This window comes from Mytilus galloprovincialis, chromosome 7, assembly GCF_965363235.1.
Source record: "Mytilus galloprovincialis chromosome 7, xbMytGall1.hap1.1, whole genome shotgun sequence".
NCBI lineage: Eukaryota > Metazoa > Mollusca > Bivalvia > Mytilida > Mytilidae > Mytilus > Mytilus galloprovincialis.
In genome coordinates this window covers 94,652,966-94,667,186 of record NC_134844.1, presented here as the reverse complement: position 1 = coordinate 94,667,186, position 14,221 = coordinate 94,652,966, and the positions used below count along the sequence as shown (strand labels likewise).

At 32.5% G+C, this 14,221-nt stretch overlaps 1 protein-coding gene across 1 annotated transcript in view; it reads left to right on the top strand.

Annotated features, from left to right (window-relative positions):
* The window catches only part of LOC143084329 (uncharacterized), a 165,412-nt gene that overhangs the window by 125,176 nt on the left and 26,015 nt on the right, over positions 1-14,221 (top strand). Inside the window, exons 11-12 of the mRNA XM_076260740.1 lie at positions 8,746-8,880; positions 13,373-13,513. Of these exons, the coding sequence (XP_076116855.1) occupies positions 8,746-8,880; positions 13,373-13,513 (276 nt within the window). The remainder of the gene's footprint in view (positions 1-8,745; positions 8,881-13,372; positions 13,514-14,221) is intronic.

Here is a 14,221-nt window from a genome sequence, read left to right as displayed (position 1 = left end):
CTAGTTACCCCAAAGATGATTGTGGCCAAGTTTGGGTTAATTTGGCCCAGTAGTTTCAGAGGAGAAGATTTTTGTAAAAGATTCCTTAGATTTATGAAAAATGGTTAAAAATTGACTATAAAGGACAATAACTCAAAAGGGGTCAACTGATCATTTCGGTCTGTTGACTTATTTGTAAATCTAACTTTGCTGAACATTATTGCTGTTTACAGTTTATCTCTATCTATAATATTATTCAAGATAATAACCAAAAACAGCAAAATTTCCTCAAAATTACCAATTCAGGGGCAGCAACCCAACAACAGGTTGACCGATTCATCTGAAAATTTCAGGGCATTCTCTTTTCTTGACCTTATAAACATTTTTACCCCTGTCAGATTTCCTGATTTTTTGGGTTATAAGCCCAAAACTGCATTTTACCCTTATGTTCTATTTTTAGCCGTGGCGGCCATCTTGGTTGGTTGACCGGGTCACGCGACATATTTTTTAAACTAGATACCCCAATGATGATTGTGGCCAAGTTTGGTTTGATTTGGCCCAGTAGTTTCAGAGGAGAAGATTTTTGTAAAAGCTAACGCCGGACGACGACGGACGCCGGACGCCGGACGCCGGACGCCGGACGCCAAGTGATGAGAAAAGCTCACTTGGCCCTTTGGGCCAGGTGAGCTAAAAATGTATTTGTTGTTTTGACGTGTGTATGCATGGAAATATAATGAAGATAACATTGATTTTTACCGTAAAAATTGAATACACAACATTCCAGAGGTATACACACAAAACACATCCTACTTTTGTAACAATGGATGGTAACGTATAGCCACTTATGTAACAGTAAATGCCATTAGATAAGCTACCCTACACAATAAATAATTTGCATATTCATGAGACATGATTGTGTCAGCTTTTGTTTTGATGGAAAAATGTAAACATTGGAATCCGCAATTTTGACGTAGGAAACAAACTAGTTTTCAATCTTGGAATAAAGGACATTGCGCACATTGCCAGCGTATCATGCATAACCAGTCATGTGAAAATATATCTTTTAATTTGTTTCCTACACTAACTATTCTATGTTTTAGTTAATTTAAGGTTTTAATTTCCTACAGAACGGAACATGGTTCTCAAAGACGACGTAGAAAAAATTATAGGTAACGCTGTTTGTGGGCGTAAACATTTTACATACGGGTACTTTTTATGTCGACAGATTGACCTTTATCTGTCAGATTCAGGCGTTTGCCGTTCAACTGTTCATTTTATATTGTGGAATATTCAATGATTTGATGGCAGTTTACTAAATTTAATAATATTCATTTTATTTTACATATTCTGTTATCAACAGGCAGATGTTCAATGCACAATATATGGACCAGCTTGAAGGCAGTCAATATATACATAGGCATAATTAAAGTTGAAAATGTAATATGTTGATTTATTTTGAAGTTGTATTTAAGTGTGACAAACGACATCATAGTTTTATTGGAAATTTCTTAAAAGTTCACAAAAAAGATCGATTTCTGCATTTACTATCATAAATACTCCTCTATTGCTTAATCTCGGGCCATATCGGTTTTAAAAAAAGCAATAACTTTGTTTACCAAACGTACAATGATCTATGATTGTCAAAATTAAATTGAATTGTGAATTGTTTTTTTAGCTCACCGTTCCGAAGGAACTGTGAGCTTTTGCCATCACTTGGCGTCCGTCGTCGTCCGTCCGGTATAAACTATTTCAAAACAACTTCTCCTCTGAAACTACTGAACTAATTCCAATTAAACTGAAGCTGAATGATCCTTTGGGTATCTTGAATAAAGTTGTGTTTTATTTTCTGTTTAGTCAAAAAACATCGCCGCCATGGCTAAAAATAGAACATAGGGGTAAATTGCAGTTTTTTGTTTATATCTCAAAAACAAAAGCATTTAGAGCAGATCTGATACAGCGTTAATATGTTCATTAGGTCAAGTTCTATCAGCCCTGAAATTTTCAGATGAATCTAACAACCCATTGTTGGGTTGCTGCCACTAAATTGGTAATTTTAAGGAAATTTTGCAGTTTTTGGTGATTATCTTGAATATTATTATAGATAAAGATAAACTGTAAACAGAAAAAATGTTCAACAAAGTAAGATCTAAATAAATTTGATATGACCAAAAGTGTCAACTGACCTCTTAAGGAGTTATTGCCCTTTAAGGACAATTTTACACAATTTGTTTATCATGTTTTCTAACTTTAAAAAATCTTCTCCTCTGAAACTACTGAACCAAATTAAACCAAACTTAAGCTGAATGATTCTAAGGTTATCTAGAATAAATTTTGTGTTTTATTTTATGTTTCCTCAGAAAACATGGCCATCAAGGCTTAAAATAGAACATAGGGTAAAATGCAGTTTTTGACTTTTATCTCAAAAACTAAAGCCTTTAGAGCAAATCAGACATGTAGTTAAAGTATTTATTAGGTCAAGGTCTACCTGCCCTGAAATTATCAGCCAAATTGGATATATCTGATTTTTAGGCTATTGCCCCTGAATTGATGATTTTAAGGAAATTTTGCAGTTTTCGATTACATGTATTGTCTGAATATTATTATAGATAAAGATAAACTGTAAACAGCAAAAATGTTTAGCAAAGTAAGATCTACAAATATGTTTTTATATGACCAAAATTGTCTAATGACCCCTTCAGGCGTTATTGTCCTTTAAAGACAATTTTTCACAATTTGTTCATCTAATCTAGTTTGCTTACTTTAAAAAATCTTCTCCTTTGAAACCGCTGAATAAATTTTAGCCAAACTTAAGCTGAATGAGTTTCAGAGTATCTTGTATAAATTTTATTTTTTATTTTCTTGTACGTCAAGAAACATAGTCACTATGGCTAAAATGGAACATAGGGGTAAAATGCATTTTTTTGCTTTTGAAAAAATTATGACAGATACAAAGAACATTTGAATGGCATTTTTAAGCCACTTATCAATATATTCTGAAAAGCAAAAATAATCATTGATGAAAGATTTAAGCAAAAAATTACAGGTGAGTGATTCAGGCTCTTGAGAGCCTCTTGTTTAAAAACAGTTTTTCCTTAGCAGATTAAGAAATAAATAACCTTTGTTTGGACCGTGTCATAAGAAAAACGTAATCCAATTCATATATATTCCCTTATTGAAAAAGTAATAGGACAATGAAGAATGACAACATTGCGCCGAATGTATTTTCGTGGTGTCACCATAACCATTTTTTTTATCTGCCATTATTATAATATGTTTTGTCGAACCAAATTCCCCATACTGCAGAATAACGAAATGCTGTGTGACTCTTCTTGGATTTTTTATTCGCATTTTGTTCTTTCAAATGTGAGGTCTTGGCTATAAAAAGAATCTTTTTGGAACGATTTTACATCAGATAATTTAAACTTATCTTTAAATTTCTAATTCGATTTAACAATTTATCAGGCGAACTCCATCAAGGCAAAGTTGACCTTAGATAACGTCTTTTGGTACTTATCCATCCTTGTCTTTTAGCGTTCCTGGTGAAGGTGAATACAGAAAGGCACTCCAGACGCATGAAAATTTAAATATGCTACTGTCATTTCCAAACACTGGGTCAATACTAGTATCATCTGCTCAGTAGTCGTTGTTTCGGTACTGACATGATTTATAATACACCTTTCTTTAATTCTCCGTTGATAAATTTAGAAATTAATAGGAAACTAAGTTTCCAAATCCCTTAGGCAAAGTTAGTTTTAGATGGTTTGTTTTGTGTATATTTTTGTCATATAGCTCCTAACGGGTTTCGGTACTTATCCAACTTTGGTCAAAAAAAAATTGGAGTTGAATATACCTGATGAAGGTAAATTCAGAAAAACGCTTCGGAGGCATGCAGTTTTAAAAGCTTTTACTTTTATCATCATCCTGTACGATTATCGTTCAGTTAAAACAACGTCATAGTTACGTTATGAAACTGTATCATCATCGGGTTGTTAAAGACAATATTATAGGCATATAAGTTTTCGCACTTAAGTTGTTCAGTCTAAGTTTAAACATATTAAATTTCCCAAAATACAAATTAAATAAGACACAATTCAAATACTAGTAGGCTTGTGAAATCTTTCCGATTGCCATTCAGTCTCTAACGACATTGCGCCCATTGACCACTAGACGAGCTATCGCTATATGAAAATAATAAATATTATTATGGATATTTTGGTCTTACAGTTTGAATATATTTTTAATTTATGAAAAAAACATATGTATAGAAAGCTTGTGTTATAGTTTTTAGAAATGCTTTCATTTCTTTAATAAAAGACAATCTGAAAATAACATAAATAGAAAATGAAAGGATATGAAGTAAATGTACATGGGACAAAATCGCACACAATACATAGAAAACATAGAAAACTATCAATGAACAGGGCTTTTATTTCTGTTCTTCATCTTGACAGTTGACGTAGGGTCTTCAACAATGAACGAATCATTCATATCCTACAAGGTCAAGACGGCCCCTAGCGTCGACTTAAGCGGTACTATTGATAAATATAAACCACAGTTCACCTTCTTGCTCCCACCCGCCTCGGAGTGCCAACTTGTGCGATGCTTGTGTACAACGGTTCTCCAGCCGAAAGAACCAGGTACAAGAAAAATGCAGTAAGTTTGAAAGACATCGATCGCCGCTAAAATATGCCTTGAAGTTACACATGTCGGGAGCGGTCAATGAATTACATACTTTATAATTACGGGCGAGGTTTTCAACATACATTTTTCATTATGTTCTTATAAATAACCTTGATTAGGACATTATAATGACTTATTGTGGTATCTTTAATTAATTTAGAATCATTAAATATGTTTCTTCTGATTACATAGACAAGTATTATGTATGATTTATATGATTCGGATCGATTCATTTTAACAAAACTCTCTGGATAATTGTACCCAACACTTTTACTGAAATAGATTTGGATCGTTAAGTTTTCATAAAATTGCGACAAAATATTTACTACTTTGACTTATGGACAAAAAATATAAAAATTTCAAGAAATTTTAACCACACAATTTACAGGAATAATTTCATTGGTTGTAGAGTAGTTTGACAAACACTAATTTTGATCATTGAGAAGCTTGATTTCTTTTTTCTAATAGTATGTCATTTAAACGTTCACATGATTTTTAAAGCGTTAACATGCGTAGGTGTTCTGTACCCCCTTAAACCATTTGTGAACAATTTTAGGGGAAATTTATAGATACAATTTACCTGAGAATATGATTTACTCAGTCAAATTAGAACTTTTGTCTAAAAAGGACCACAGCATTGTTGTCAAAAGTTTAAATGTATTTCATATAACAATTTTGCATATTTTTTTTTAATGTTTATTGTTAGAAAGAACATACAAAGAAAATTGCTCAACTATAGTTGGAGATTCGACATGTTACAGTAATATGGTTTGTGTTTCTGGTATTTGTGATTGTGAGATTCCAGCCATGCAGTATCACGAACCCTATGATAAAAGTTGTAAAGCAAGTACGTATTCATGGTTTATAATTGTAATCTAAATTGAATTAAAAAAAACTTAGGTAACATGATATGATATATAATTTATCTTTTTTAATTTATTTCTGTATAGACTTTATCTCAAAATGGCTTCTCCAGAAACATCTATCGAAGAAAGAAAAACTCATCAAATAAAGCAGGCTGATTGGTTCGCCGGACGGGCGTTTCGTCTACATGAGACTCATCAATAGAGTTCGAATCAAATTTGCATTATACATTGTAATGATTTATCCTACTTAGTTATTGGACAGATGACTTTCAAATTCATAAAACAAACTGGTAACCCCAGGGCTGAAAAGAAAAAATACAGAAAGACTTCCTTCATTCTATAAAACACAACTTGAAGACTAAAGACTTAGCAATAAAAATCCATCAAAAACCGGGATAAGATCAGATGCTCATGAAAGGTAAGCAGTCCTCTTCCAAATGTAGCACCCGTCCCGATGCTTATATAAGTAATAATTCGGTGATGCCAAATTAAAAGAAATGAAGACGGGATTTAGCGTTTGAACATGTTCGTGGTTATTTGTGACATAGATGTGAAATAACAGTAAACCAACTCGAAGACGACCGTAAAATTTCAAGGATATGTTCTATTAAACCACTTGGAATGCTTGGTTTATTGGCTCTTTTGTTAGCAGCAACCCTTCATCAAGGAAAACATGATAGACCATCAAGATCTGAAATATTGTATCAACTGGGTGATATATACTCATATATGCAGGTGCTGCTGGAATATTGCTACATAGAAATGGAAAGTACACAGTAGGGAAGCAGAAATAATCTCCTTTGTCGTTCAGTTTTTTTTTCTGAACGGACCCTCATTGTCAATTTCAAACTGGTTCAGGCATTTTTGGGATAAAATGATGGTTTCAACCTGATAGCTAAACCCTGCACTTGTAATACAGTTGTTAATAGTTCCGTAATATTGACAAAATTGGGAAAAAACCCAAACAAACATAATTAGTTAAGTTCACAATTGTTACGATTTAGCAGCTAAAATTATAGAAGCATACATTACAGACATACAAACACAACTGACTTAAAAATTCTAACAAGCATACCAATATATATCTGAGCCAAAACTGTGAAAACATACATCACTGACATACAAATTCAACTGACATAAGATTTCAAACAAACATATATAAACCCGACAAAGAATATAAAGAAAAGATATTTTGCACGAATGTTGTTACATAGAAATGAAAAGTTCACAATTGGAAAGCTGAAATCATCTTTTTTTGTTTTGATCTCAACCGATACTGATTGTTATTTTTTTTAAGATGTAAGTCAAGATATGAGGCAGAGTTATCTGTATCTGTTGTATTCTTTATTTCAAGTTCGATGGGATAGATGGGATAGACATAGTCATCAAATGTTCACATTTTTTTTTACGTGATGTTAAAGGATAATGCTAGCTTTTTATTCTTCCTTTAACGCTCCTGTCTGAAGTCTGCCTCATATGAATACATGAACAAGTTGCAAAGAAGAGGAGCACATTTGGTTCCCATGAATAGGTTGATTGTTTGTTGAACAAAAACGTCCATAATAAATCTATTGTAAATCAAGAAATCATGCATCTTGATAAAGTTAGTTTCATCAGTTTTAATCAGAGTGTTGGTTTTTTTTAAGTGCGATGTATACCTCCCTAAAATAAGGCATTTGTATAAACGTTGGCCAAAGCAAATGAGGAGTAAAGTTTAGAAAAGTCTAATATTTCAACACCATGACATCAGGAAAGAGACTTAGATTGTATGTACTCTAACAGATCTTTGAAATCTATTAGTATCAACATCTGATTCACACAGCCCCTAGACTAGGTAGTTTCACAATAACCCGGAAGGCTGGCTTTGACTGCTGATAACATTAAAGTTGATAATTTAGAAAGAGGTTTCGGAGAGCACTTGGAAGACCCAGGACTATAATGTAGATTATAACTGTATTGCAAACCATGTATCGTTAATGTGTTTTCTTGCAAAAAAATATTGGCTTTTGTCTATTGTCTAAACAAAATTACCCCGTAATTTGACAGCAGCTTGACAGGGATAATTTGTTACGTGTGATGACTTTTCTGACCAGACGGATACCTTCTTCCTTTTACTGATACTTTAGCTTACGGGTCGGGAGAGTGAAGGAACAGCACAATATCAAACTGAGTTTAAAATCAATTAGCAAGTGCTTTTACTCTTCAAATTGGCACGGGAAAAAAAATAAAAAATTAGCAGAATATTGACTCCGTGGCTGAGGAGCATTAAGGTTTTGTCCTTTCGTACATACGTTCGTAAATTGGTTTCCGTTCGACAACTTAGTTTGCCTTGGCCTAATGTTATGAAACGTATAAAATGCGTATAACCACCAAGCGCAGATCAAGTTTAAATTGTGTTTGCGTCCACTTTTACAGTTTTCGAATTATGTCCCTTTATCAATGGAAAAGTTGCTGAATTTGCCGTTTCCAAGCAGTAAATTTATTTTGCCGCATCCAAATGTTATGAAATTATACACAATGCTTATTACCACCAAACACAGATCAAGTTCTAATTTGGGTGGCGTCGCTATTACCATTGATGAAAAATGTCACTTTATAAAAAGAAAAAATGACGGATTTGCCGTTTCATTACTCTAATTTTACTTGGCTTCAAGTTACTTCACTTCACCGTTCTTGAGTCTCTTTTTAAATGAAATATGGCGAATTTGCAGTTCCTGCACTCTAACATTACTTTGTTTAAACAAAATGTTATGAAACTTATACACAATGCCTATTATCATCAAACACAGACCAAGTTCTCATTAGTGTGACGTCACTTTCACGGTTCGAGAGCTACCTCATTACTGTTCGTTATTGAAGATTGAGAGAACTCAACCTCTAATAACAACATCTAGAAACAAATGTCATTAAGTTTAAAAAAAAAAACCAACAGGAATATGTTTGTATTAATATATTGACTCTTGTATATTTACAAGCGGGGGCATTTATGTCCCATGGACACATTCTTCTTTTATTTTATTAACTTACTATAAGACATGTCTTTATTTGAATCTTTATCAATAAGCCCAAGTTCTTTTTGAAGTTTTTATAGTATTTACAATTCATTTAAAACATTGTCAGAAATACTCTGTATATGAAAATTGTCGTATTGATTATCCCTCTGCATCACATTTTTAATAAGTTATAACAGTACATGTATGTATCATGTATTTATTAATAGGAGGAAAATACAAAGAGTCGTGTTACACAATAGAGGATGGTTCAACTTGTTACAGCAATATGATTTGTGTGAATGGTGTTTGTGGTTGTAATGCCACCCAGTATCACAACCCAAATGTTCATAGTTGTAATACAAGTAAGTATCTTTAGGTCAATTTTTGTTCAAAGTAGTTCCGTCAGTTTTATATGTCTTCAAAGTAGTAGAACTATATTAAAGGATATTACTCTATGAATAAGTAATACTTTTATAAGAAATTGTATAACCAATAATTTACAAAACATGTTTAACCCAGCCGCATTTTTTGCGCCTGTCCCAAGTCAGGAGCCTCTGGACTATGTTAGTCTTGTATGTTTTTTTATTTTTAGTTCATTTATATATTTTGGAGTTAAGTGTGACGTCAATTTTCACTGAACTAATACACATTTTTGTTTAGGGACCAGCTGAAGACCACCTCCGGGGGCGGGATTTTCTCGCTGTGTTGAAGACCCATTGGTGGCCTTCAGCTGTTTTCTGCTCTTTGGTCGGGTTGTTGTCTCTTTGACACATTCCACATTTCCATTCTCAATTTTATTTAAGTGTTACTAAGGAAAAAAAGTTATACTAGTAAATGAAAGTCGGTAAACACAAAGTTAACGTCTCTGATTTCTAAAGTTATATCCCTTTGCCAAGGTATACTTTCTTAAAATGGAAAGCAATCATTTACGTTTTATCTTTATGTCAGTCAGCAAAATTTGAAAACATTAATATTAAACTATCTTTAAATCAGTGAGAAATGAAATTTCTCGTATATAGTTAGTGCGGCATTGCTTGAATCGTGGCATACTCCTTTTTTGAAACGGCTAACACTTAACAGGTAGCATGTCCCGTATCGATGCACAAAAACTACATTTCAATAGTTGGAGATTATCTGTGACGATTGTGAACAACTTTTTTTTTTTTTGTAAATCAGTATTCAGTTATGGCTGAAACTGAACCAACATTTGCCCATTATTTACAGTTTATTAGCTCAGTATATTTTGTCTGTCTTCTTGTCCAAATCATATATTTATAGGTTTCACTACTAGTAAGAAATGAATCATAAGGAAAATAGGTTTATCAACTTGTGAGAATTAGATATCGCATAATATCAACTCTCGTGACTTAATTTAGATAGTTATAATAAACTGGCCGGAAGCTCGTTTATTATTATATTGAAATTAAATAACTCGAGTTGAAATCAAGCGATATCCGATTCTCACTCGATATAAAACCTATTATTGAATGTTTCCACATGGTAGTTGTCAACAGTTAACAACAATACTTTCTTTATATGTACATTCATTTCCTCTAGTTTGTATAAACAGCTATTGTGTTTATATTTGAACATCGGTAAACTAAAGTTACCTCTATTTATATCCATGTTTAAGGTTTATTCGTTAGAATAAACTTATACACCTTTGAATATTTTCTTTTTTTCTCGTTTCTTTTGTTTCACATTTTGTCATGGTGAAGACTTTCACAACTTACAATACGTTATGGGTTATTTTGTTGAAGGCTGTGCTGTTGCTTACATCCATGTCTTTGGACAATGTTCGATAGATGTCTCATTTGCAATCATACCACATTTTAATTTTTTTTCATATAAAATACAGTTAAACCCAAATGTCTATGTGCTATGTCTATTATTCAATTTATTTATACAAGATGTGTCATTGTAAATTTTTAAAAAATCTTATCTAAGTATTAAACATTTTGAATTGAAAAAATGTATCAATGAGTTTTTGTTCTTTCCAAGCCTAATTTTCATATAAGTTTGTGAGTTTTGTGCACAAACTTTCCGATAATTACAATTCGATTGGGTCCGTATACTGTTTTATGTTAGATAAATTATGTGCATTTTCACGAAGGACGTACGGAATGGATAACATGTTATTTTCATTGATACACAATCTTATCAAAAGGAATGTTTTTTTTTTATTTAATTATATGGTCTTTTTAAAAAATTGAATGGAAATCGATTCGCTACAACTCGTATGAAGCTTTCATCTGTAATGAAAAGGAAAAACACGCTAGATACACTTACTAAAACTGCGTTTGGAGTTAAAAGCTTAAAAAAAATCTGACAATATCTATGCTTTGGGTATTCCTGTCGGCACCAGTTGCGCCCTTTAAGAACAGGCAGTATTCCTATGGCCAATACTGCTGACATTTACCAAGGGAGCTGCATTTAAATAAACGTAAATCTAACATAAAGAGCAATAATTATCCTTTTATTGAAAATGATTTTTCAGTTTAACAAATATATACACATATCTACAATAATAGAGATGACTTATCGTTGCCTCTCGTTAATATTCCTTTCTTTTTACGTTGATGTTCTTTCAATTGGATTACAATCTAATCTTTTGCATTGCTCCGTTAAATTGTTTGTCGCGGCGTGTAAGATCTGAATATAGTTATCAAAGGTACCAGGATTATAATTTTATACGCCAGACGCGCGTTTCGTCTACATAAGACTCATCAGTGACGCTCAGACCAAAACAGTTAAAAACCCAAACAAATACAAAGTTGAAGAGCATTGAGGAACCAAAATTCCAAAAAGTTGTGCCAAATACGGATAAGGTAATCTACTCCTGGGCGTAAGAAAATCCTTAGTTTTTCGAAAAATTCAAAGGTTTGTAAACAGAAACATCCTCTAGATGACCTGAACATGCTGAATACAAATTTTTAATCAATCAATCATTTCGAGTAACACACTGTCACTTTGATTGCAAATGTGTGTTTACCCGCAAACAAAAATGTGACCGTTACATTGATTTAATTGATAATCAACTAATGATGTTTTGTTTGAAAATGAAAAACAATGGAACTTTACTGCTTTGTTAAGTTGAAAAATGTTAACGATCAAATATGTCAGTGCATACATTCGGAACGATGCGGCAAATTGAATGGTAGGAATTTCCAGACTATATTAGGAAATATTTAGCAGTTTATTCGATAACTTTTTTTTATTTGGCCATAGTAAGAATACCAAAAAAATAATGAAGAGAAAGACTTGATTGGATGGCAAAAGGTCACTGAACTTGACCACTTATAACGGAAAACCCTTGCCGTTTTTGGCACAACCTTTTTGATCTTTTGGTCCTCGATGCTGTTCAACTTTGTACTCGTTTCGGCTTTCAAATTTTTGTATCTGTGCGTCACACATAGGTCTTGTGTGGACAAAATACACTTCTGGCGTATTAAAATTTTGAACTTGTTGGCTGTTGTTCGTGTGATTCTTTGTCAATTGTGTTCTCCAATTTATTTATATTGTAGTCCTGTGTTGTCATTTTGATGTTATATTTCACATGGCCATAAAAGTGCGAGGTTTGGCATGCCACAAAACCAGGTTCAACCCACCATTTTTTCCTTTAAAAATGCCCTGTACCAAGTCAGGAATATGGTCATTGTTATATTATAGTTCGTTTCTGTGTGTATTACATTATTACGTTGTGTCGTTTGTTTTCTCTTATTTTTGAGCGTAAATTCACATTGCGATAAGACGTGTCACGGTACTTGTCTATCCCAAATTCATGTATTTGGTTTTGATGTTATATATATATATGTTATATTTGTTATTCTCGTGGGATTTTGTCTATATGTGTTACATTTTAGTGTTATGTCGTTGTTCTCCTCTTATATTTAATGCGTTTCCCTCGGTTTAAGTTTGTTATCCCGATTTTGTTTTTTGTCCATGGATTTATGAGTTTTGAACAGCGGTATACTACTGTTGCCTTTATTTATATGATGTTTTCATATTTAACAAGCCGCGACAACCACTCTAATGGGGCAATTAAAAGATATGTCTTTAATCAGGTAGACGTTCATTTTGGCCATTCTTCAATGTTCTAACGATGTATGCAATTCCCAACTCGTTCGCTTTGCCCGTTTCTGGTTTCAAGGAATGTAATTGTTTAATTGTTTTTATTGGAAAATAATAAAGCCAGAATTTCGTTACCAAAATTACCTAAAGCGTTCTGTCATAGATACAAGAATTTGACTGCACCTTTTATACATTTATGTTTAGGAGTCTGTAATTAAGTGGTGGTTGTTGTTAGCTTTCTATCATTTTTGTTTTTCATTCATTGTTTTAAGCATAAATTAGGGTTTTTTTTTCTATTTTGAATTCTTTGACATGGTGTCTCTTCGTTGCATTTTATTTAAGGTTTTTCTCATTGCCAGAGGGCGTATATTTATGTTTAGTTGTTCACATCTTTGTTTGTTGGTCTCTAGTTTGTAGTGGTCTAATTCCACATCTCATATGTTTAAATTGAAAGTTTAATACTGCATTGATTACAGAACATAATATTTTTTAAAAAATGTCATTAATATAAAACAGCTTTTCAACGTAATTTCGTCATTATCATGAGCAAGCGTGGTTTAACGCGCGTCTGGCGCAAATACAAAATTTCAATTCTGGTATCTATGATTAGTTTATTTAAACAGCTCCCGATTTCAGATGCATTGGCGAAAAGGTAAATATGTAATCTAGAAAAAAAAACATATATACTCATTGTTCGTATCATACTGATTGAAATAGAACCCAAACAGGTTAAAATTATTAACTTCTACTTCAACATAGTTGATGTTAAGCATTTGATTACAGCTGGAAGATACCTTGACCCTTGTTCGACAGCGGCTAGAAATACAAGTTGTTATCCTCCTTTGATTTGTTCGTCCAGTGTATGCCATTGTGAACTGCCAGCAATGATGCATTATGATGCCGGTGCTAATACCTGTAATGACGGTACGTAATAAGTACTTACAATTACTCCTGTATAGACTCATACCCCGTTCACACTACGCAGTTTAAATCCAGGATCGACCAAATTTTGTTAATATAGGTTACATAGCGGTACTTGTATTGTGAACGTCTTAACCTAGAACGAAATCAGTTTATTCACTTCTATTTTTTATGCACTATACAATGCTATACATGAATGACTTTTCATTTTAAATTAATTATAATAGTGAAATCTTAATTACGGCCAAAACGAAGTGTACAATTCCCTGATGCAATTTATATAGGAAAAACACAAAGGAAAAATATCATGAGTATTAACTATCAATGACAACAAATGAATAGAATTATGAAAATATTTAAAGTTTAATTATCCAAGAGTCAATGTTATTATTTATTTAAGAATGAATAACTGTTGATATATAAAGCGGAGGAAATTTTTAGAGAAAAAAAAACACAATATATTTATCAATAATAAAGTAATCATCTGATTTTGGAAGGATAGAAATTTATTATTGATTGAATAAGTTTGATCATAATTAAACTTTTTGAAAAAGTGATATATTATTGTGTGTTTTTAAATGAAGGAATTTGAAATTGATAAGTATTAAATTTTACCTCAAGCAGACTCAAAATCTTCCGTTTTAAATAATTTATGTGTTTGTCCTCACAAAACTATCTCAGTACTATTTTATTCGATCGGTCAAAATGACC